The sequence below is a fragment of the Sardina pilchardus genome, chromosome 18 (genome assembly GCF_963854185.1).
Source record: "Sardina pilchardus chromosome 18, fSarPil1.1, whole genome shotgun sequence".
Lineage (NCBI taxonomy): Eukaryota > Metazoa > Chordata > Actinopteri > Clupeiformes > Clupeidae > Sardina > Sardina pilchardus.
Genome location: NC_085011.1, coordinates 6,779,983 through 6,804,982, shown reverse-complemented (window position 1 = coordinate 6,804,982; position 25,000 = coordinate 6,779,983). Strand labels below are relative to the sequence as shown.

The 25,000-nt window shown below is 48.7% G+C and overlaps 1 protein-coding gene across 1 annotated transcript in view; it reads left to right on the top strand.

Moving 5' to 3' along the window:
* Nucleotides 1-25,000, top strand: part of slit1a (slit homolog 1a (Drosophila)) — a 108,854-nt gene that overhangs the window by 45,643 nt on the left and 38,211 nt on the right. The window contains exons 5-9 of the mRNA XM_062519700.1: nt 13,811-13,882; nt 14,654-14,725; nt 15,751-15,822; nt 17,447-17,610; nt 22,887-23,034. Of these exons, the coding sequence (XP_062375684.1) occupies nt 13,811-13,882; nt 14,654-14,725; nt 15,751-15,822; nt 17,447-17,610; nt 22,887-23,034 (528 nt within the window). The remainder of the gene's footprint in view (nt 1-13,810; nt 13,883-14,653; nt 14,726-15,750; nt 15,823-17,446; nt 17,611-22,886; nt 23,035-25,000) is intronic.

Here is a 25,000-nt window from a genome sequence, read left to right as displayed (position 1 = left end):
ACCGACGCAGATGCCCCTTCAATGCATCTCTGTGGCTATGGGATCTCAGGGGAAGCAGAGTATTCTTTTCTGTGTGTGTGTGTGTGTGTGTGTGTGTGTGTGTGTGTGTGTGTGTGTGTGTGTGTGTGTGTGTGTGTGTGTGTGTGTGTGTGTGTTCTGTGTTCCACCTCTTGACGCCAGCCCCTCTTTGGTGTGTTAGCTGATAACTTTCCCCAAACCAACCAGGCTACTGGGCCAGGTTACATGTGTGTGTGTGTGTGTGTGTGTGTGTGTGTGAGCTTTTGTGTGTGCGTGTGTCTTATCAGTGTCCCTCAGTGATCCTCTCATGTGTGCTTCCTCTCTCTCTTCAAACACAGATGTGTGTGTGTGGTGTCCATTCATCATCATCCTGCCTTGCACACGCTGATGGAGAGTATTTGTCCCACAAAAGCCCAGATTGATCAGTGGCATTGTTCTGTAGACGTGCGCTTGTTGACCTGGCCCTCCGGTGTTGACGCGACAGCCGCCCCTAAAAACCCCCTCTTCTGAAAAAAACAACGCCCAGAGCAATACGGCGTGATGGATGAGCGGTAGCGGCGGTAGATCGATGGACGCTTCAACAGACCACAATGCACCTGTCTCCTCACCGGAGGCAACGACGTGCGGACACTAGGCGTGTCGCGGTCTCTGATGTCGCACGCGCGCGTGTGTTCTGGGGAGATAGCGGAGGGCCGCAGGCGCAGGAGGGCTGGAAGGGTGTGGAACTGTGGGATACGGAATGTATCTGTACGGAGCAGTTCGGTTTGGTGTGTGTGTGTGTGTGGGGGGGGGGGGGGGTGGATGTTTGGGTGGGGTGGGAGGTGGTGTGTGATTAATGAAGAGGATGGTAGCCCTCTGCCCTTAGAGAGAGGTGGGGTGGCTTGGGGAGTGGGGGGTGGTATTTGGGGGAGAAACAGGAGCAATGGCCAAGCACAGCATGAGGGGGGGGGGGGCCTGGGGCTCGATATCTTTATTGTTTTAAGCTTTTATTTATGTCCCTCTGGCTCTGTCTTTATGCTCCCCCATGGAGGCCAGAGGGATGACAAAGCCTCCCACTCACGGGCATTCAGCCCACCTCCACCCCGGCCCAGTGACACGCCGGTTATTTATACCTGCTGGGACAGAGAGGGAGGGAGGGAGGGAGGGTGGGAGGGAGAGAGAGAGAGAGAGACACGAAGAGAGAAAGACAAAGGGACAGAGACAAGAGAGAGAGGGAAAGGTATATAGAAAGCGATGGAGACAGACCGACTGAGAGAGAGAGAGTGTATGAGAGAGAGAGAAAGAGAGGGAGAGAGAGAGAAAGGAGGAATGACAGTGGGGAAGAACAGACTGGTGCCAAAAGTTGGCCTCTGGCTTTCGGTGATGTGTTTTTATCTCATTTCAGAAATTGGCTGTTTGTGCTTGGAGTCAATTTGACTAAAAGAGATCTCATCCTTTAAAGTGACACCGGGTCGGCGACCTCGCAGCGTGAATTAATTAAGGCCCGTAGCCCGCGGAGCAGGCAGCGGAATAATTAAAACTGGATCATTTGCCGTGCGCGATTATGAGAACGAGCTCCACTCTAAGCGCTGCCATATGCCCGTCGCCTGAGTGATGGGAATCCCATTACCCGCGCGATAACTATCTGCCTCGCCTCTATCCTCCAGGAGTCTGTCCGACCCTCAATGCGTTTGGGGAGGGGAGGGGAGGAGAGAGAGAAGAGCGGGAGAGAGAGGGAGAAGAGAAGAGAAAGCAAAGTGGTAGGAGTCCGGACAGGAGGAGAAGTGGTGGAGGATGATATTTGCCACCGTATCCTCCTCTCTTTGTTGTGCTGCCAGAGGAGGGGTTTAGTGCTGCGGGGCATTGATCAGTGCACATCATGAGGCAGGGGGAGATTAGCCCGGGATGAGGGGCTCAAATGCCGGAATAATGAGGGAGTGGGCCGACTCCCAGTCCTGGCCCCCGTGCTCCGCACCGCCGTGCCGCGTTCCCCTGGAGCTCACGCCGAGGCGCCTCGTATTGATTGGCCATCCCAATCTCACGGTCGACCCGCGCAACCTCATCCTCAACCTATTAAAGGGTGTATTCATGAGCTCTGGCACCTACTCTACACACACGCACGCACACACACACACACACACCAAGTAGTAACCTCTATATACTCTATGTAGTTTGCCTTTTGAATGTGTGTCTCCTGGAGAAAGTGAGCGCCTGTGATCATGATCATGAGTTCTCCCACCACACACACGCTCACACACACACACACACACACACACACACGTACAAGCTCATATATATATATAACCTCTCTTTATGGGCACATACTCCTGTACTTTGCCTTTTGAGTGCTTTTCTCCTGGACTAGGTGGGCGTCTATGATGGGGAGATGATTTAAAGGGCGTCCTCGCTCGAGAAAGTAGTCACCTTCCCTGTGGCACTGCCGAGCTGTGTATATACGTGTGCATGTGTGTGTGTGTGTGTGTGTGTGTGTGTGTGTGTTTTACCGCTGTCTCTCCTTGCTCACGTGTTCCCCTCGGCATTAGCGTAATGGATCACAACCCTTTTCCTACCTGATGGCAGATCATCCTTCTTCCGAGACAAAAAGTGGGCCAATGGCTTCCATGTGCTCAATAACAGGAGCTGCTAAGAGGGCCGGGAGGCTGTTCAGACACCCTAGCGGGGGTTTTCGAAAGCAAAAGTGTCCATGCATTACCACGTATTCCCTGGCATGCGATTTAGGCCAAGCGGCTGTGCATTGAACGGTAGATTATTATTTTAATGTGGAGCCAAGGGGAAGGGTGAAGGGAAAAATCCACCGACTTGCACTAGCGTGTTCGCTCAGGTCAGGCCCCGGTGTAGAGTGTGCATTTGGGGGTTTATAACGTGATGGAAATAGCTCCTCCTGATGTCTTCCTCAGAGCGATCGTGTGTCGGTCCCGGTGGTCTCGTGACCGGGCACTGTCAGTAAGGGTTTTGCCTGCCGCTGCTGGCTTTGCCTGATGGCAGGTCAGAGCTTCCAGGCAAGGACAGGGTCAAATGCTCTGGATCAGTTTCTCTCTTTCAGGTAGGGTTCAGTGCCTCATTAAACAGCAGGAGCTAGAAAGAGAGTGTGTGAGAGAAAAAGAGAGAGAGAGTAAAAGAATGCTGTGATTTGTTTTATTTCTCACCATCGCAGTGGTTGTATTTTATCATGTGGCTGATTTTCAAACACTCGGTGTTGCGTGGATACTAACACAGAGGTTGGAGCGTGCTGCCAATCACAGGTTCTTTGTCATCCAGGTAATGGAGCCGCTCGGGGAGGGGCATTTATTTTTAACCTGAGCGAGTGAAACGCCCTTGTGGTTGACAATGCAGGATACAAATAGAAGCCGGGCTCGCTGGAGTGCTAAAGTGTTCTAATGGAGTCATGGATTATTTGCCATCGCTGTTGAGTTACGCCTCCCGTACGTCTCCTCCGTGCTTTTTGTTTTACTCTTCCTATTTGTAGTGAACGACACGGACAACGACGTGACGGATGGATGAGAGGCGTTTTGTGCCTGCACACACATTAGCACACACCTACGCACACACACACTCACACACGCACACACACACATACACACACACCCACCCACCCCCCCCCACACACACATAAACACATATTGAGGCAAATCAATGAACCTCTAATCATTTGTCACACCACCAATGCAGCCCAGGCATTCTGTTTTTCTCTTTCAAGCCCACATCCAACTTGCGTGCCTAGCTGGCTGTGCCGTTTTTATGTCTGAAAGAAATGAGTGGTATTTTAGGCACCTCCCACCGCGCCGCTTCCTTAATCATCCAAATGGATCTAAGCATAGAGGAGTAGGGTTCTTGGGGTCCCTAGATCTGAGAGCGTGGTTGTAAACGTTACTGTACTGAATTTGTTCTTTGTGCAGGACGTTAAAATGTAGACATGAAAGGAACAGTCGAAGGAAGTACGGAGGGAACGGATTTCAGCTTTGCATGTCGAAAATTAATATTTATGGTTCTATTTTTAACCAGCGTTCCTTGAATTTATGTTTGAGAATGTTCACAGCCATTCACTGCAGGCCTTTGCATACAGACTGTATATGTTTGCCATGTGTGTCTGTGTGTGTGTGTGTGTGTGTGTGTGTGTGTGTGTGTGTCTCGGTGAGTCAGTGAAACAAGAGTTAACTTTTCAGGGCCACTTTGTGTGGAGGCTGCTTGTGCGATCGATCCCTGAGGGCATGGTTGAAAATGAGATAATTCATCTTAATGAGGTCTTTCCTGCTGACTGCTTTTATATTTAAAGAAATAAATAAGGGAACCCATTTCGTCTGGGGGGGATATGAGCAGCCAGTGGATATATTACTGGCAATACATGACCGGGCTTTAAATTTAATCAAGAGTGTACCGACTATCTTGATGTAGTGAGACTCACTTAATAGAGTCATGAGCGGCGAGACAAATGCTAACAGTCTAGCAGTCTTTCTCTACCAACTACTTCATTTGGTCAGGCATAGAGGCTAATCATTTATTTACGAAAGCATTATTATAATATTTAGTTTAGTTAGCAGACAGACATTAATCTTGTGACCTATTCAGAGAGCGGAGTTTCATACGGCAGTCGCAGAAGTACGGAGACATTAACTCAAGTGTTACTTTAATATCCATCACAACCAACTTCACTCCTCAAAGTAGCTGCGACTGCTTAAGTGGGAGTAGATCTTTCTGGAAGGCAGCTGTGGCATAACCCAAGACATTTCAAAGAGCGGCGCTCCATCAGTTATCAAAAGCTTCTTGGAGTGAGGGAACAATCTTAAGCTGTGGTGAAAGTATTTTTTTTATTTTTTTTAAAGGATAGCTGCCCCCCCCCCCCCCCCCCCCCACACACACACAAGAAAAAGAGGGGGGATCACAGAAAGTGTCTCTCAAAGAGCCAGTCCTGTTTGACTTTCATTCGTCCCTACCGCTAATCAAAAGGCCCTCGTCGTTCGTCAGCTTTCGCCTGGCTTCCTGTGTGCGGAGCAGAGGCACAGAGGGCCGAAGGGGATCACGATGACGCGCGTGTGAGGACCCAACTAGAACCATCTGTGGTCAGGGGGGTTGTGGATGCCACTGATTTATTGTGTAACGCCAAGATGGGTGGGGGGGGCAGATCTGGTTTGCTTTGCAGTGAGCCTCTAATGAAAGCACTGTGGTGGGAGGCTTGTCATTGTGGTGGTAGGCCTGCCTCTGTGCCTCACCTTCTGATGGAAGAGTCTGGCATTGCAGGGGGTGTGGGGGCCCTAAGGCAAAGAGACAGTGGTAGGCAAGCAACCCCCATCACCACACACACACACACACACACACAAACCAGACGGGGTGTGTTGGAAGCAGAGAGACTGGGATGGAGCGTGGACCACACATACTCATACACACACACACTCACACATACACACACATGAATACACACATACTTATTTCAAGCCCAGGGCTTCCACAAACACCCAGAAAAAGTTTTTGGCAGACGCCCAATTGCCTGGAAGCCACAGCATTGAGCTCTTGCGTTCATCGTCGTCTTCGCCCAAACAGCTTGGCTCTTTCTCTTTAATCCCTCGCTTTTAGCACCCTCCCGCTCTTTTCATCTCTCCGTGGCCTCCCAACATGCCGTCATCTGGCTCCTGCTCCGTCTTCCCTGCAAAACACCTCCGACCCCATCCGTCCTCTCCCAGGACACGGCACATTACATGGAAGGGGATGGTGATTTGTTTTTCTTAGTCGTTTTGTTTTTTTTGCTGTGATTTTTTGCTGGTTTGAGTAAGCGGGATGAGGATGTGTAGTGTAGTCTCTCAGGAAGATGAATTGAGTGAGACGTTTGCCATGTTTTGGTGTTGTCTTATTATCTGGCCATTAGAAAGCGTTTCGAGGAGGTCTGTCAGAACGCCGAGGTATTTATTGATCCTGGAAAGATTTATGGTCTTTGCCAGCTTTGCTGCTGGGCTCTGCCAACACTCTACCTCTCCCTCTCCCTCTCTCTCTCTCTCTCTCTCTCTCTCTCTCTCTCTCTCTCTCTCTCTCTTTCTCTCTCTCCCTCCCTTTCCCCTGTCGTTTGTTTATTTCTCTATCTCTCTCACGTCCCTTTTTTTCTTTTTTTTTCATCCTGCTATCACTGTCTCAATCTCAAATCTCTGCGATCTTTCGTACATGTGCTTGGCAAACTGTTTCTATTACTCTCAGACGTTTGTTTGGAATATTAGGCCCTGTAGTTCTTGAGTCCCGGCTTGTTGAAAGACTACCTCTCAGACATGTCAGGCAGTCAAGGGCCGTGTTTTATTACTCTCCTCCACTGGCGTCGGTCGGTGACGGAAGGAAACATCCGGAACGTGGGGCTGTCATTCTCACCTCGTGTGCCCCCGCCGGCGTTAATTGGAGTGGCGTTTGATTAGCAGGTCGGGGGTGAGAGGGGGGGGGGGGGGGGGCACCCTGGTTCAGAGGTGGGGGCAGACAGACAGACAGACGTGTCTGCGGCTCCTCCCCTCGCTCCAGCTGAACCAGCATGTGGCCAAGTGCTTTGGCAAACCCGCGGGCATGACAGAAGTGTCTGCTGAAAGCACTGACAGCAAGATCCTCTTGCGGCAGACTCATCTGCGATTCCTCTCAACCTGGAACACATATACAAACACACACACACACACACACACACACACAAGCTCACACACTTTCTCTCCTTAACAACACCCGCTTTTTCTTCTACTTTTTACTCTCAAGTCTGCTCTCTCCCTCTCACTCTCTCTCTCTCTCTCTCTCTCTCTCTCTCTCTCTCTCTCTCTCTCTCTCTCTCTCTCTCTCTCTGTTGTTGTTGCCTATAATCAACACTCTCACCCTAGCCCCACGATGCCCCCACCATTCCTCACCATCTTATGATTAATTCAAATCTTCTTTGGCACTTGGCATTTGGAGCACGAATGTGTTTGTCATTCGATCTCGAACGCATTCCCCTCCAGGCGGCGAGCGTTTGCGATGCTTTTGTGCTTTCCCCATCCTGTGCCAGGGATGTCATGAGCATTAGTGGAGCGCTGGAGAAGGAACTGATCTCCTCTGTGGCCCATGTGTTCCTGTGTGGTGTGCAGAGGGAGAGGGGAAAATACGGGGGGGGGGGGGGGGAGGGAGAGAAAGAGTGATTGTAGTGCCTTTGGTGGAGCCCGCAATCCTGTTAACTGCTTTCCACACCTCATTGAGACCCTTAATGAAGAACTAATAGCCTAATTACAAGCTACTGTTTAAACAGGATGGCAATGGTCGCAAGTGGAGATGAATGTCTCTTTATTCGAGATGAACTTCTCTCCTCGCTGCACTGCTACAGTCTCCATTCACCACCGAGGGGGAGAGAGCGTCTCTCGCTCAGATCTGGGTGCAGCCAGCTCCTGTAGATAACCAGTTGTCCTTGGAGGTGCACCAGAGGTTTAGCTATTTCTGATACTTGGTTGTGTTTTTAAAGCTATTCATATAAAGGTTTGACATTTTGCCAGTAAAAACCCTTCTAGGCTAGATAGCTGCATGGCACACATGTGATTTTGATAACAAGATTTTTTTAAAAGGATTTTTAGAGCTCAGAGCTAAAAGAGTTAAAACATAAAATTGGCTAAATGGATTAAATTGTGGAGAAGATCAGTTTTAGCGTCTAAGGTGGTGAAGGCATTTTCTCATGAATCCTCATGTAGCAGTGCAGCAGGCTTTGTGAACGAGCAAGCATGAAAAGCATGGCCTCTAAAAGCCTCTGAGGTGATTTAATTTAGAGCACTCCAAATGGCACCAGGGAATGGCAGTGGAAACGGGGCTAAATTGGTGCTTTCCCAGCCATAATGGTGTTATTTTGTCTCTGGATGAATAACTACAGACAGAAAAAAACAGGTGTACAACAGAGAGACAAAATTGTGTGTGAGAGTGTTTGTGTCTGTGTCTGTGTGTGTGTGTGTGTGCATGAGTGAGTGAGTGTGTGTGTGCATGAGTGAGTGTGTGTGTGTGTGTGTGTGTGTGTGTGTGTGTCTCTGTGTGTGTGTGTGTGTGTGTGTCTGTGTGTGTGAGTGTGTGTGCCTGTGTCTGTGTGTGTGTGTGCGTGTGTGTGTGTGCATTAAAGAGAGGGGGGTTGGAGTGGAGTGGGGATGCGGGTCTATAGATTAGACCTAACAGAACTAATGGAGTGTGCCCTCCTAAACAGCACGGCTGATTGCCAGTGCAGTATGGTCGGACCCGACAGGCTCTTGCCGGGCCTCCTGACAGCCAAACGCCCGGGGCAGGAAACCCAGAGCTTGTTTCTCACCAAGGGTCGCTGACCCCTTCGGCTCCTGGAGGCGGGCAGATGTGACCACTCATGAGGCTGAGATCGCTGCCTAAATGTAGGCTACTACTACATGTTGTGGCTTCAGAGACATAGGACACGTATACTCATTCTGTGCAGAGAAAAATATGTCCCTTGTTATCTCTATGCGTTTCCCGCCTCACAGACACGTTGTGTCTGTTCTTACTTTGAGTCTTTTTTTGTTCTACTGCCTGTTCATTGCGCTCCTTGATATTTTCTATTTTCAGTTTTCCCCCCCTTTGGTTAGGAAGCAATTATATCTCTGCATCTCCGGCCCTTGCAGGCCATTTTGCTGGTGTTGCTGAGTCAGAGACTGAGAGCATTCCTCCCCTCAGCACATTGTTTTGTCCTCGCTTTGCTGTCGAAAACTTGACTGCCATTACCATGATTCGCCTCGATTACGTGCTAGAGCACTGCATGGTGTTAAACCAAAGACAATTTTGCTGTTGCACAGTCCAATTCGTACAAGTTTGCCAACATGTCAGCGCGCTCGGTCGCCTCTCCGCAATTTATGAGAAATGTGCGAACCGGCAGTGAAGCAGTGAAATGTGTTGTGAAATGGTGAGGAAATCAATGGTTTCCATTGTGTTGTGGCGACTCTCGGCCAGAACTGTGGTTACTGTATTCTCTGTTACAGCCCCTTAGGAAAAGCCTGAGTCTGCTTACCAACCCCAACAGGGACATCTCAGTAAGGCCCCAGGCGAGCTCTGGCGTCTGGGTTGGTAAAGAGGAGGAAGAAGTGAAGATATTTTAAAAGGCTCGAGATAAGATACAATCAGAGGTTAATGGTGTGAATCAAACAGAAACCTTTATTATAAACACTCCTGTAATCTCTTAATGGAGATCTTGAGCAATGCCTGCAACATGCACAGAGCTGTAATTATGGCAGAGAGAGTTTGTTAAAAAAGGTTAGTGAGCTGCAGACGGTCTCAATACACTAATTCCTTCCAGGGCCCTGGCTTTGGCGTTCCCACTGCTATTGAGCATGTTTCCTGCACGAGATTAAGTGGAATTAGCTGGCTTTTGGTTCAGCACAGACTAATGTCCTCTCGGTGGAAATTGGTTAAGATCACATCGTCTGAACAACTACCGAAAACACGTGTGCTGACATATAGTTGTAACACCACCTCCAAAATGAATGAGCTGTGAATGACATGAAAGATAGACAGTCGCTGGAGGGGGGAGGGTGAGTTTGCAAACACGGCTTTTGTGAGCTGGACTTTTTTTGAAAATCATGGAGTGTGATGCACTGCTCTGGCTTTGAGGAGTAAATACAGACCAGGTTTCCCTGACACACCTGCGGGTGACTGGCAGCTGCAGGCTTCGGAAAACAAAGGCCGCAAAGTGTTTTTGCCCCTTACGAGGCTTGCGTTATTTCCCGTGCTTGATAATGATTGGAATGACGCTTACCTGGAGCAAAGCGACCGAGCCTAGGAATGGACTGGAGTGGGTGTGTGGGTTTGCGGGTCACTGACTTTGCTCTCATTAAGGAGCGGAGGTGGAGCAGAGGTTGGGTCGTGTGGACGAGGTCGGGGGAGGGAGGGCTGCGCCTCAGCTGTGAGGGCCTAAATGGCCGACTACAGACAGGGGGCAGCGCGGCCATAAAGACACGCATATAGATCCCCCTGGCTTTGTCTCGGCAGCACACAGGCACCTTTGGTGTGAAGACGCAGAAGGTCAGAAATCAATATGGCTCCGTTCCACCCCTGCGACGCGAGTGCTGATGCGAACGAAACAGTGGCCTGGGTAAATTCCGCAGGGTAATTACCAGCGTTTTACAAGAGCTGTTTAGGGGGCAGGAGGGGGGAAAAGCGAAATGGTGAGAGCGGTGTTGGTGGTGAGGCCGTGGCGGTGGGGGTAACTACGACAACATTGCGGCGGCTGGCGGTGTAACTTACCGCTGTCTGCTGTTGTTTTCCAGAACAGAGATCTGATAACCTCTGGGCCCCTTGTCTGGCGAAAGCCCGCAGGGGCCCGCCACTCCGAAAAAACTCCTTCCAGCCCCAATTAGTTCTGCTCCCTTTGTGCCCTCTCATTTGGAGGAGAGGCCGCCGCGGACCACCTCTTCAAGGAGCGTGCTTTAGGGTCTGCTGACAGGAATGCACTTTTAGAACGTGCATTTAGAAGCACAGGCACCAGCAGCAGTCTATTCCCATACCTCATCCCCCCCCCATACGCACACACACACACACACACACACACAGAGAAAGGCTAAAGAGGGGAAATGAGCACCTCTTTTTTTGTGAAAAGAAAAGAATGCATGAAATATCTTGAGTGGGTGCATTGTGTCAGTGTAACAACTTGTGTCGCCACTGCACTGATCTTTGCTGCGTGTAGCTGCTGGTTTTGGGCCAGACTCCAGAGCCGTCCTGCAGCGGACATTCCTCAAGCACCATGGTTAATATCTGAAGCAGGGATGAAGCCAACATGACTCTCTGCGGTCGACTTCATACGCACTCATCAGTACATCAAATACATCTCCTGGCTCGGAGGTTGCATAGCATTGCAACACTGGTAGTCTGAAGGTAGCTGTAGTGGAGATCATTCCAGAAAAACGCCTCACCACCAACTATGTAAAGCACATCATGGTCACCCACAGCGATGGCTTGTTTTGCTTTTTAAATAACGTGTAAATTCAAAAATGCGGAGCTGCTTAATTTGATATTCCTCTGGCACTGGCCCGCTGATAGGCATGTCCAGTAAATCCTTAAAGAGCGCACAGACAAAAAACAAAAACCCGAACCATGACAATTATTCCATTATATGCGTTTGTGGGGAGCGAGAGCTGAGGACCTGGCGGAAGCAAGCGCCCCATCATTTGGGACCTCAGCCTTCTCATTAGTCATTTCCAGGATGCACAATTAGCCCCCCGCGACTCCAAAGCTTAATCCACTCAAATCAACACGCTTAAGCCATTGTAAACCCCAGCCAATCACTTTGGAGCATGCTAACAGGATTTAGGATGCTAATTTTGGATATTCAGCACGGACTGCATATTCGGATTTTTGGAAGATTTGGAAGAACACTTTCTCTTTTGTTTGTCTGCAGGCATAAAACTAGTTTGTAGACACGCTAAAAAAATCTATTTTATCTCAGAATTTACCTCAGAATGATATATCACTGCTTTAAAAGATAAGCACAAACAAAAAAAAGGCATTTCTTGCTCTTAACTTAAGAGTTTGGAGCAGTGAAAAACTCCTCTCTCTCATGTCACTATTTTTCTCTCCAGTTGTCACTGTTTGTATGATAAGTGGAAGATGTAGTTAAGCAAAGCTTAACTCAAGAGGGTTCGCTCTCTGCAGAATGGAAGGGAAGACAGCTGCCCTGAAAGCATAGTTTTTACTGTGTTCCAAGAAAATAATGACAAATCACGCCAACATATCTGTCGGGACAAAACAACGCTACAAGATTTGAAAATGAAGGAGGCGAAACACAAGGTTTTCACTACACATAACAGATGCCTTCAAATGTAATTTATTTCCCATTTGTGTATCAGATTATAATAAGCCGAATCAAAAAAAAGAACATTTGCTGAATTGATATATGCATGAGCAGATGCTGGTCCGCTGTGCTGGCCCTGTGCTGCTTTCAAATCCTCCCTTGTAGTTTCTGGATGCCTTGTCTGGCCCCCTCATCATGGCTGCCCTATTGTAAATAGCACTGTTGACTTGTCCTTCTACTCCAGCTGCTTTTCCCATGTTAACGAAAACATCACAAGCTTTTTTTTATTTTTTGTGTGTGTGTGTGGTGGAAAACCAGCCCAAGGACAGTCGTGCAGATAGAACGAGTTCATTAATACGTCATTGTGAGGGTGTGTTTATTTTCTTTGCTGAACGTAAGCCAGCTAAGCTGATGTCTGTGCGAGAGGAATGTGCCGTCGTTAATATAATTGAATGTCTCCTCCAGTAGTTTATTTAAGGTGACTGGTTTCAATGTATCATTTACCTTCCGCATAAGCCAAGTCATGTTAAACACACATTCATAATTCACCATGATCGGCCTAAAGAATGAAACAAGAATCAACAGGTTGCGTCCTCCGCTAATGCAACATTCACGGGACATTGGTTCTTTGGTGGGTCTCTTCCACAATACTGTACATGTCTAAACAGTATCCCGGAGACGTTGCTCTCTCTCTCTCTCTCTCTCTCTCTCTCTCTCTCTCTCTCTCTCTCTCTCTCTCTCTCTGCTGAAACAAGGGTCGACGTTGAACGTGACTGCAATGCACATCCAAACAAACAAAAGAATCAAATGTGCAAATTCCACTGTTAATTGCAACACGCTCGCAGCGCTCCATGACACACTTGTTTTAATTGCTGCTCTAGCGTGAAGACCAAACCACCCAAGTCATTTGATGGATTCCACAGTACAGTCATTGTGGCACCGGCGTTTTAATCTCTTTAAAACTCCGTCTGAAGATTAATAAATCACCAGGGGAAACATGCTTGCGAGTGTGACGCGCCGCGCGTCGGAGGGCCGGTATAGTGTGGCAGGCAGCGCACCGTTGATGTCTGGCTTTGACGTGAAAAGTGGTGCCTGCATTGGCAGCGGCTGCTACAGTAGGAATGCCAGCGAGATCTCTAGTGTTCAAAGGGTGTGTTGCTACGCATCTGACTCCATAAGATTGATGTAAAAGTCTGGAGCATATGATTGAGTGCCTTGTAAAGGCACAGATTGCAGTATTCATTGCCAACCCATTTGCTTGCAGCATGATGTGCATTGCTCTATGCTGACCTGGACAAATATGTATGCTGCAATGCTTTTGAACGTTTTTTACCTTTCTTATGTTAAATGTGGTTGAAGAGGAGGATAGGATTTTCTCCATCCTAAGAGTGTGAAGCCCACTATTTAGTGTCCAAACAAAAGCACATGCTAATTAAACTCATTTGCCTTCCTTTCCCCCTCATCCTCAATCTCTCAATCCCTCCCCTCCACTTTCTCTATCCTCTCGCTCTCCGCAAATACTTCCATCAATGGCCTTTGTTAGCCCCCCCCAATTGAATCCATCCCATCAATCTTGAAGGGACCCCACACTGGAGCCTCTTGTAATTGGTGTTTTGCATGTTTGTCTGACAACTGAAAGATTTCCCGGGCAAAAAAACCCAAAAAAATTCTGGCACGTCCTGCTACTTAGATATGATTTGAATGCAGGCAATGCTACCCCCAACATTGTGAATTATTTTAAAGATCGCTCTTTTGGGTTGCTGACAGATTTTTAAATCTCTTTGTTGAAATTGGGGGGATAAAAACGCACGCATGTCTCACACGATGTTTGAAACACAGGCATTTTCTGCTTGGCGGTCAGATCATTATCCCTGAAGGAAATTGCTTGGGGCTATGAGAGAATTCCAAGCCTACCACCCAATATTATATATAAACTGCTAATGATGATGGGAGACCTCAAACAGTCCTCTGTTGTGTGTGTCTGAAGCCGTAGCCCATTCTTATTGTGTCGTGCCTGATAACTTACGCAATGCTTCTATTTCTCTGCAGGGATCTGAGCGAGAACTTCATCCAGGCCATCCCAAGGAAGGGTTTCCGTGGGGCAACCGACATTAAGAATCTGTAAGTGTTTCCCTTAAGATTCTATGAGATGGCAATTCAGTCCTCTTGTGTAAGTAATGGCTCGGCAACCCTTATCCAATGTTGCGTCACTGTGACAGGGAAGCATTGATTGACATTGAGCCGCATGCTTTTGATTCCTCTTTGTGGCTCGAATAGCCTGCTCTATCTGTTGAGGTCTCGTCCAAGATCAATTCACAGGAATGCATCTCGCGCTGCATACATCATCCATTTCCCCTGACTTAACGGATGAGTGCACAGTTGTCATCGGAGAAGCTGCCTCCGATTTCACCCCTGTCTCACAGGAGTCGTTCTTTTTCATGTTGTCTGAGTCGAATAACTGGAGCAGACGCACCACCCCCCTAGTCTCACATACCCACCCCATACCTCCCTCCCCCTAACACACACACACACACACACACTCACACACACACATACACACACGCATCTCTTTCCCTTTCAGCCTCCCCTCAAGTTTTTCATACACCCACCCACCCACACTTATGCGATCAACACCGACTGTTGTATATCTCTATCGACTTCAGTGGGCACGGCACAATGACGGTACCCGCTGAGTCAATACTTACGGCTTGCTTATGGGAATGATTACCGTTATGCGCCACGGCCGGCCGTAATCATAGCCCCAGTGAGCAGCGAACGGGAGCTGTTTGGCGTAATTGCCCTGTCTCGAGTATATTGGAACAGATCATGTTTATCGATTCCACGCGCGGTGAAATAACGCAATCGCTCTTCCTTGTGTTCTCTCCCTTGCAGGCAGCTGGACAAGAATCACATCGCCTGTATCGAGGACGGCGCCTTCCGAGCTCTCCGAGGCCTGGAGGTTTTGTGAGTATCTGCTTTTGCCTGCCTGCTCCACCACATAAACACCTCTCCCACAACAACAAAAGAACGACCCCCCCCCCCCCGCCTCCCTTCCTCGACTCATTATCTGAAAGCACTTTATGAAATGAAGAGACTGACATTGCCCTAATAACTGCCGCTGAAATAAAGATCTCAGGTCAGGCCTCCATGCACCTAAAGGGCTTTAATCATCAGCATGGTCCATTAATTTACCAGGGGGGCCTAAGGAGGAGATTGGAATGCAACCGAGATGTGAAATATGCATATGGCTTTGTGATGGCTGCTTGTTTATGATGGAGGCCAGGAGGAGTGGGGGGTCGGGTGGGCCCTTTGGGAAGTGGGGCAGGGAGGTGCCTGATTGAAATGACCCGCTCGGCTCAAAGCACAGCTGGGACCCAAGCAGGAACAGGAGGGGGCTGAGCCGTCACTGTGGCCAGACCTTAGACAATTACCTTCATCAAACTGACTGCCTGCTACTGTTCACACAAAGACATCACCCATCAGAACAATATTTGCCATGCGTATCAGAGTCTCTGTCTGCAGGATATCTGTAAGGAAGATGGGCTGGTTAAGCACAGTCGTGGTCTAGTGGTAGTATTGGCAGCCACGTCAGTCACTGCAGGCAGTTTTCTGAAGAAGAATCATTCATTCCGTGGCAGACTGTTGGGTTGGGTTCCGTGTTCTCTGTTCTCTATGTGGGTGGGTTGAAAAGCTATCCCTATGGGGTGGCACTGACAGATAGAGAGGGGGAAGGAGAAGAAGAAAGGAGGGAAAGAAAAGAGAGGGAAAAGGTGAGGCAAAGGTAGAGGGGTGGGTGGCAGGATGAGAAGACAGCACCAGGATGTGAGTTCTCCCCCGGCGCACACAGGAGAGAGGGGAGCGCGTGCTGGTAGGACCACGTGTGGGAGAGTTTCACTCCGGCAGGCCTCTGGAGGGGGGGGCGGGGACAATGATGATTCACCCGACCCGTCTTGATTGTTATGTTCTCTTCTTCCCTGCGTGTTCTGCAGAACCCTGAACAACAACAACATCAGCAGTATTCCTGTCTCCAGTTTCAACCACATGCCCAAGCTGCGGACCTTGTGAGTAACGCTAACCGACCTCCCTGAGCCCCACCAGTCACCAGTATCATCGCTCACTCTCCGCCACCACAGCACACAGCCCAACACGCCCTCTCATTCTCAACAGATCATTAAGTGCCCCAACTTCAGAGTATTTAAGGGAACAGCAAGAACAGAACAGAACAGAACACTTCTGTCTTGTTTGTGAAATGTTGTCTGTTGGATATTAAACAGGGCCTTGTCTGGGGACTATAGATGTAAATTAGCCTATGGCTAACTCTGGTACAATGCATCAAATGGCAACATTTTTGTCAAAAATTTTACACGGCCCCTAACAAATACACTGAATAAGTAAATAGATAATAACTGGCACATCAAAATAAATCTGCTTAGAATCTCATGTCCTGTTTGAAGGAACAGAAATAACCCTTTTGCCAGAGAACAAGGAAAACATTTAACGAGAAGTTAAAAAGGCAAAAACAGCTTTTCAATTTGATGGCATCAAAAGCATTTCTTTCACTGCCTGGCTCAATCACCCACCTCATTGTCTACAGAGACGAAAAGAGAGGAGCTAAAGTTATCATTGAAGATTAGGGCAATTACATTAAGCCAAACTCCAACCCGCAATGGGGTTTTATGACATCTTATATACCCAGTGACCTCCATCTTTTTAGTACACTCAGCAGGCTACAGAGTAGCAGGCAAAACCACGGAGGTCCCATGCTGGTTATATCCAACTAGACACACACTGTGTCATTCCATGCAATTTTGGTGGGTAGCCATAGGCCACATTTGGGTTTGTAGGCACGCCAGAAACCATTTCCTCAGTCGGTCCGAGGAACACTCAGAACAACTGTCCCAGAAATAAATACCCCCACAAACCTATTGTCTAAATATATTTACAAAATGTGCAAGCATGTATGAATTAAAACAATTATCTTGGCAAAAATTTTCTTACAATCACCACAGTTTGATTCTCGTCTGGGTTTTTTTTTATTTGCCATGGTTTTGGAACTTTGGGCCGCGCATGGGAACTCGGAGTGGGTAATCGCTGCAGTTTTCCACAGTTATATTCAGAGATGAACATTCCTGGTTTTGTCGAAGATGTGGAAAGATAATGGTGTTGAGGAAGAATGGATCGTAATGGTTTTGAAAATGGGAACCAGACCCTGGGGGGTTATAGGTTTCGGATTGGCTCTGGCAGCGCTTTTCTGTACTATTAAGAGAAAACTGACAGGACTATAAGAGGCTTTGGCTAAGTTCACTCATCAGGAACAAGATGCCACACTGCAAATTCCATAAGTTGTTGATGGTAAGGAGGAAGAAAGCCACAAGGAGGACTATCAAATAACAAATTAAGATTTAGAGAGAAAGGGATCTCTCATATATCAGCATTGTGACGGATGACAAATGGCCTGGAATGTAAAATGTTAATTAATTTGTCAGGTTGTGAAATTTGATCCAGACTGTTACACACTAACAGATATTGCTTTTATTATAGCATGGTCATATATGGTAATAAATCAAGCAGTTATTATTTATTGCATGTATGAATGCGGTTTATTCTCAGATTACAGCAGGTAATTGTGTGTGTGTGTTTTTTTTTCTTCCCCCGTTTGTTTGTTTGTTTTTATTGTGAATCCAGCCGCCTTCATTCCAACAACCTGAACTGCGACTGCCACCTGGCGTGGCTTGCCCAGTGGCTGCGGCAGAGGCCCACGGTGGGGCTGTTCACCCAGTGCTCCAGCCCGCCACCGCTCCGCGGCCTCAACGTGGCCGAGATCCAGAAGCACGAGTTCTCCTGCTCAGGTACGTGCCCGCTGGGGTGGGGTTTGACAACCTTCATAAATTTTACCTTATGTTACTGCGCACACACACACGCACGCACGCACGCACATACACACACACACACACACACACACACACACAAATGCACATACACACAGACACACACATCATACAAACACACACACACACACACACACACACACACACACACATAAACACACACATACACACACACATCCACTCCTCACTGTAGTTGTCTCCACCTCTGCGCTCGCTGCCGGTCCCACATCTGCCTGTCTGCCTTTGAGAGGAGGCGCTAATCACACCTGACAGGCAGGTCCTGCGGGGGGCGCTGGTGGGAGAGGGGGTGGGGCTGCTGGGGGAGGTGAGCCCTGCTCTCTGCACTTTAAAGTGGCTCCAGGAGCTGGCAGGTCAGCCACTCTTGTGAAAGTTCAGTTGAAGGGCCCTCTGCAGCATGCTGCCCGATTGATGCACCCCGCCTCTGACAGCAAATACACCCCCCCCCCCTCCGTCACCACCACCACCATCACCATCCTCACCCTCACTTGGGAGGCAGCTGGCAGAACAGCAGCCCCCCCCCCCCCCACACACACACACACACACACACACACACACACACCTCCAACTCCCACCCACCCCATTCCCATCCCTGCCTCACATAAAAGAGAGAGCGCAAACGTTTGACTCTCTGCCAGGTTTTGAGGTAATGCAGCCAAAGAGGCCAGATGGTGCATTAGTCCCTCCCCAGGGGTTTCGGATACCGTAACCTGTTAGGATTATCAGGGACCAGTGTGTGTCTCTATCTGTGTGTGTGTGTGTGTGTGTATGTGTGTGCCCAGAGGTTGCATGGGAACCAACATGGTTAGCAAGGTCATCTCCTGGAAACAGCAGGTGCAGGTGTGGGCTCAGGGTCGGGGCTTCGCAGCTTGGGCCTGAGCCACGGAGAACGCACGGAGCAAAGATGAGCTCTCTGGTGCCACCGTCAGCTCTGTCCCAGCATGGCCACTCCTCAGGAACCCTGAGATGGGCACTGACCCATCAGGCCTCCCCCCCCTGCCTCTCGAGCCTCCAGCTGAGGACGCCGACTCACAAACAGCCTGTTTCTGTCACAGCGAATGCTTCCTTTGGGCACGGACGGACGGACTGGATCCAAACGCAGCTGGCCCTTTCTTGTGAGCACACAGGCCCTTACTCAGAGGCAGGGGTCCTCTGGATACGTACTCCACTTACAGAGGGGACATCAGTTGTGTTTAGGAGTGTCGGGGCAATCGAGCGGGAGTTGGGGGACTGTGACGAGGGCAGGTCCATTTGTATGGCTGGTGATTTTCATGCATCCATGTAGCATGACAGCACATGCAGTATTCATTGGCATTGGGAGCTCTCATCCCACTCTATGCCCCCACGGAGTACACTTTAACAAACAGAGCCATCGTACAGTTTTTAGTTCGGGAATTTGCTATTTTGTGTTTTTTATAGTCATTATTGTTTCAATTTATTTTTCATTTTATTTGCCATTTGAGTAAGAGTATTTGTGCTTCAGTTCTTTCAGCAAGAGGCGATTGATTTGGGTGGAAAATCGTGCAATTTTGACATGATCAAATATCATGAGCTTGAGCTATAAATACAGGTTGTTTGGTTTCATTTTTGGTTGTTTCTTTGAGCCTGTGTGACGTCAGTGTTTTACCGATATTGCATTACCTTTACGCAAATAGACCTACAGTACTTCAAATCAATCTTATTGCATATACTGTTACACCCCTGCGCTCAATCACTGGTCAGCATCCGTGCTCTTTGTGGGTGAGATGTGAGATAGAAACTCTCACTCTGCAGTAAGTTTGGCAGCCCAGGGCTGGAAACAGAGCTACCCAGTGGGCTCTGGCTGACGCAGAAGAGTAGACTGGTCGATTACCCAGAGTCACATGATACTGTGTCAGAATGCCATGGCCGATGGTGGGAGAAGAGGGCCTGGTAGTGCATGCACCCTGACTACTGAAATACCAGATTTGTCACTAGAGGGCATTAATTAAAATTGTTTTGTGCGAAATATGTGAGGTTTTTGTTTATCGGATGTGGACAGAGCCTGTGGATGTGTTCCAATTCAGCAAGACATAGGGTTGGCTCGCCAGTGGGATTGGGCAATAAGTGGACTGAATGTGTTCTTAATAACCAGTTGTCCCTAAGGGAAAAAAAAAACATTCATCGTAATAAATGAGACATGGTGCCGCTTTGTGCTTATTGGGAACTTTTTGTCTTCTTCTCTCCGTAGACAAAAAAAGAGCACTTTCGAACGCTACTTCGTAAGGAATGCAGCAGTGCCTTAATGTACTGCAGCTCACAAAATATGTGCAGAGAGACGCACACGGAGCAGGGAGCCACCAGAGGCCTGACCAGCGAGTGAACTCTCCGCGAGGCGATCATTAGAGAGTGGCTCGCTGGCACACAGTCGCATGTTCTCTGCTTTCGGGTGGAGGAGAGGGGGCGGTGGGGGTGGTGGTGGTGAGGGGGGGGGGGGGGGGGTGGAGGAGGGTCGGACAGGGGCTTGGTGTGTATCTGTGCTGGGACACCTGCGTGGGATTTTGGGGCGTGGGTGGCGGTGACACATGGTGGTGGTGGAGGAGGAAGGGGTGGAGGAGGAGGAGGAGGAGGAGGAGGAGGATGGAGGCTAGTGGAGGAGCTCAGAGCCACTTGAGAACTTCACGGATGGCTGCCCGCTGGTCCCTGAGTCCTTCTCTTATTTCCTGTTTGGAGGCGATGGAGGGGGGAGGAGGAGGTGGAGGAGAGTTGTTCAGTATTGTTGCTAGCGAACAAGAAATGTGAACAATAGTGGAAACACAAGCCTTTGCAGACTCACTCTCCCTCCCTCCCTCCCTCCCTCCCTGGACCAGAGACAGCAAAAACTTTGCAATTACGGTAGCACAACAGCTTGCTGTTCGACGCAAGAATAACCTCGCTCTCCCGAGTCGCCAGCCCCTCATCATGTTTAATCACAAATCCGCTTATCGAGACCGAGGCAGCCTGCTCATTACGGCAACTTTTCTCCACCTTCCCTTGTTTGTACAAGGTGTCATTTATTCCCCAATTTGTCATAGACTAACATTATCTGTGCAGCGCCATTATTCCATCTCAACCCCAGAAACACATGCCTGTGATAAGTGAAGCACTTAAACGGAGGCCATTAAGTCAATGGGCCATGAGCTGGTGCCAGAATTTTAATAGTGCAGCACTCCAAGTGAGCAGAGAACGCACTGATACGGGAGGTCTCCTCCCCATGCGTAGAGATACTGTAGAGGGCGGCAGACGTGGTAAAGGGTTTGGAAAAAGCAAGTCTTGTTTAGCGAGTGCTTAGCTGTGTTTACAAATGGGAACGGCCACGGCACTAGCAGACGTGGGTTTACGTCTGATTTAGCAGGGTTAATCCCGGGCTCTCTGCTGACTGGCGGAGCGGCGGGCCGTGGAGGCGCTGGAAATTCATTTTCATGCTCACACGGTCGGGGCTGTTAATCCCCGCCGAGGAGCCGCTGCCAGGCCTGCCTGGTATTTCAGGGATCACGCCGCTCTACTCACGCTAGTCCCAGCCCGCCGTCTATTCTGTCCCTCTCTCTTCCCTCTCTCTTCTCTCTCTCTCTTTCTCTCCCTCTCTCTCCCTCTCTCGCTCTTTTACTCACTCATACTTCTTCCACTTTTTCCTGCTCTCCTTTTTCCAATTCTCGCTACTTTTCTCCAACTTTCCCTCTCATTTCTGTCTATTCCTGTCTTCCCTTTTTTCAGCTTTCTCACTCACTCTGATCCCTCTCTGTCTGTGTGTTTCTTCTTTGTCCAGCTCCTCCATTGTTTCTTCTTTCCTCCATTTCACCTGGCCTCGTTCCCTCTTCTTCTCCCAACTCTCCTCTTTCCCTCCTCTTCTCCCTCACTTCATCTCTCTCTCTCTCTTTTTCTCTTTCTCTTTCTCTTCTCTTCGTCCCTCTGTCCCTGTTTCCCAGGCAGCTCGTCGTGTCCCAGTGCCGAGGCCGCCGCACGCCAGGCCGTCTCCCAGTCCGCTGGATGGGTTTCTCCAGTTATAAATAAACCAGTAGGCAGCCCCCTGTTGCAGCCAGCTCAACCAGAACTCAGAGAGAGCACCAATCAAATATTCATGGTTTTCAAAAAAAAAAGCGAGAGAGGGTGAAAAAAAAAAGAAATGAAACTCAAAACCCTGTAGATTTATAAGCGGCAAGGCAAATTAGCACATTTAAAAATCTGTTTTATTGCCTTTCTGGGTTAGGCTGTGAATACTGTGGAACGCATGCACTACTTCTGACAGAGTCAGAATGTTATTGAGGGAAAAAAAAGAGAAGGTAACGGAAGAGAATGTCAAGGGATGTGTACGCTGTATGCAAATGCTGGCGCCTTTGGTTTCAAGAACAAGCGCACGGGTGTAAGAATGAAAGAGCTGAACTTGCACAATTCCAAGTATTCCTGGCAGAATTGCTTCACGGAGCACAAACCTAGTGGTGCATAACGAGATCAATGGATTAAATTAACATGTCCTCCCCACGCACCCCCATTACATGGTAAGACATTTCGTAGGACAGTCCTTAAGACGGTCCTCTGGGAGTCCTCAGCCAAGAGAGTGATCCAAAATGGCCCTGAAATGCCTCTTTATATTTGGCATCTATTATGTGATATTGTATAATATTGTTTATCACCAGAGTGATTTGGAATGCCGCGAACTGTAAATTGAAGCTCGGTTTTCTAAGTAGGAAATATGTGTCCTTTTATGTGTGCATGTAGACAGTCATGTGAGGAATAATCCATACATGTAGAGAAGCTTTTGTCCCGAGTTTGTTCCCCACGTCCCCATTATTTCCCCTCTCCTCTATGATCCTCATGAGAACTCCTGTGTGAAAACCATAATCCCTATTTTTTCCTTGACCACAATCACACGGCTCTACACGAGCACACGGTTCTGTGACCTCGAAACACCTCATCACCTGACCCTGGAACAGTACACACGACATAAAGGATGAGATCTCTGTGTACCTCAGTGTAAATGCATGCCACACACTAAGCACACACACGTCGTCCCGTCGTGAATTATTCACCAGGATCAAGCTGTAAAATGGTCCTAAAAGTATGACTCTGCCGTGTGGCTCCGCTATAGAAAGGCCTAAAAGGGTTTACATCTCCCCGAGTCAGCCATGTGAAGTGTTTTGCGTGTTGAACCTGCTTGTGCTGTCCATTTTGTCCATGTTGTTATCGTTGCTTCACCTGCTGTGCCCCTGCTTCACCTCTTCCAGGGCACTCGGAGAGTGCAGGCGCCCCGTCCTGCAGCCTGTCCGCCGGTTCCTGCCCCGCCATGTGCACCTGCAGCAACAACATCGTGGATTGCCGGGGGAAGGGACTGACCGCCATCCCCGCCAACCTGCCCGACAACATGGCCGAGATGTGAGTAGCCGAATCTCCCCGGCTCAGATATCGTCGATAGACAGATAGGGCAGTGACGGAAGACAAAGAGTAGGGGTGTGTGTGTGTGTGTGTGTGTGTGTGTTTCTGTGTGTGTGTGTGTGTGTGTGTGTGTGTGTGTGTGTGTGTGTGTGTGTGTGTGTGTGTGTGTGTGTGTGTGTGTGTGTGTGTGTGTGTGTGTGTGTGTTTCTGTGTGTGTGTGTGTGTGTGTGTGTGTGTGTGTGTGTGTGTGTGTGTGTGTGTGTGTGTGTGTGTGTGTGTGTGTGTGTGTGTGTGTGTGTGAGTGTGTGTGTGTGAGAGAGAGTGTGTGTGTGTGTGTGTGTGTGGGTGTGCGTACGTGCGTGTGTGTGTGTGCTTGTGTGCTTGTCTGTGTGACTGCGTGTGTGAGAAAATAAGAGATAGAAAGAGAGAGAGAGAGAGTACAGGCAGAGAAACAGAGGGTTGAGTGAGAAAAAGAGAGGGAGCGGAAAGAGGAAACCTAATCCCACCACCCCCAGTAGTTTGTGTCAGGAGACCCGTGAGCTGATATATATTTTAAAGGGAGACCTGGGTTCCCCACATCTGCATGGCTCTCCCTCAAGCGTAACACAGTACATATCTCTCTCTCCAGAGCACGCTGTATTTTTAAGGCCCGTGGCATCTCACTTTCCCACCCATGGGAAGCATACCCGTTAATGGCAGACTCAGACTATGAGCCTCATAATCACCATCCAGTCCGCCAGCAGCCTCTTTAGCGTGTTTATCCGCATACATCTGTTTCAGCATTAACCCGCGTGACCCCAGATCCATAGACACTCAGGCCGCCAATCCCTGGAATGCGAGCAGACGCTCGGCAAACCAGCTGCGTCTCGGCCAAGGGTGCCTGACACGTCAATCGACAGCCACCTTTTGACAGTTTCCCCGTGAAGGGTAATCACTATCACTAAAAATACAGATGCCCCCCCAGGCCCCCGGCCTTGTCTTAATTCCGCACACATGGAGCGGGTGGTGGTGAATAGGATTGAGACTGTACAGGGGAGCTGACATGGTGACGAAGGGGCAAATATCAATGGAGAAGTGAGGTGTGTTCTGGGTGACCCTGGCGATGCAGAAATGGTCAGATAATTTGAAAATGATGTAGGTTGGGAGTGTGAGTTGTAAAGGTTGGGAATGTGGATGTCAAAATACTTGCAAAACAACTGGGATGTGATTTCTGCAGTTTGACCTTCCACTCCCACCCCCAGGGTGTACACATGAACAAAGCAGTCCTGTCTAAAAACAATGGCTTACATCAGGATACACATCACTTTCAATCAGTGCTTAGCCTTCTGCAAAGTGATGAAACGGATCAAATAAGGCTTTCCATTTTTCTCTACGAGGTGTTATGTATATTTTGCATCCTGATAACCCTCTGTGTCCTTAGTCAATGATTAGATTGATTAGGCATTTGATTAGACTTTCGTGTACTTTTGAGTGTTTCAGTATTTTTGATAGCGGAGGATATATCAGACATACAGTAAATCATCACAGTTTGTGTCATAAACCTGCAAGTGTGACTTGCACGGTTATGACGCATAATATTCTGAAAATGGAATGATGATAATCCTGGAGATGTAAATATTTGGCCAAGTTTGATGTTTCAGCGTGTCTTGGAACCAAGACAAGTGCGCCATCTCAACATATTTTGAACCCTTCTCATAGTTAGGGGCAGCCTGTCCTGCCCCATAAATTAGATCTGCGACAGCTTGTATAAAGTTCTACTAAAACAAAAGTAAACGATGAAAAGTGAAGTGAAGCTTTTTCGGAGTTTCTCGGAGTGACCCCCACAGGCGGCGTGTTATTACATGATATAAAAACTCGGCCGGACATGTGTGAGGAGGTTTTTTTTATCGTCTTTCTGCTCGCAGCCAAACGACCCAGTCGAGCGCAGGCGGGTGTCACTCGTCGGCGTCCTTGCATATCCTGTCCC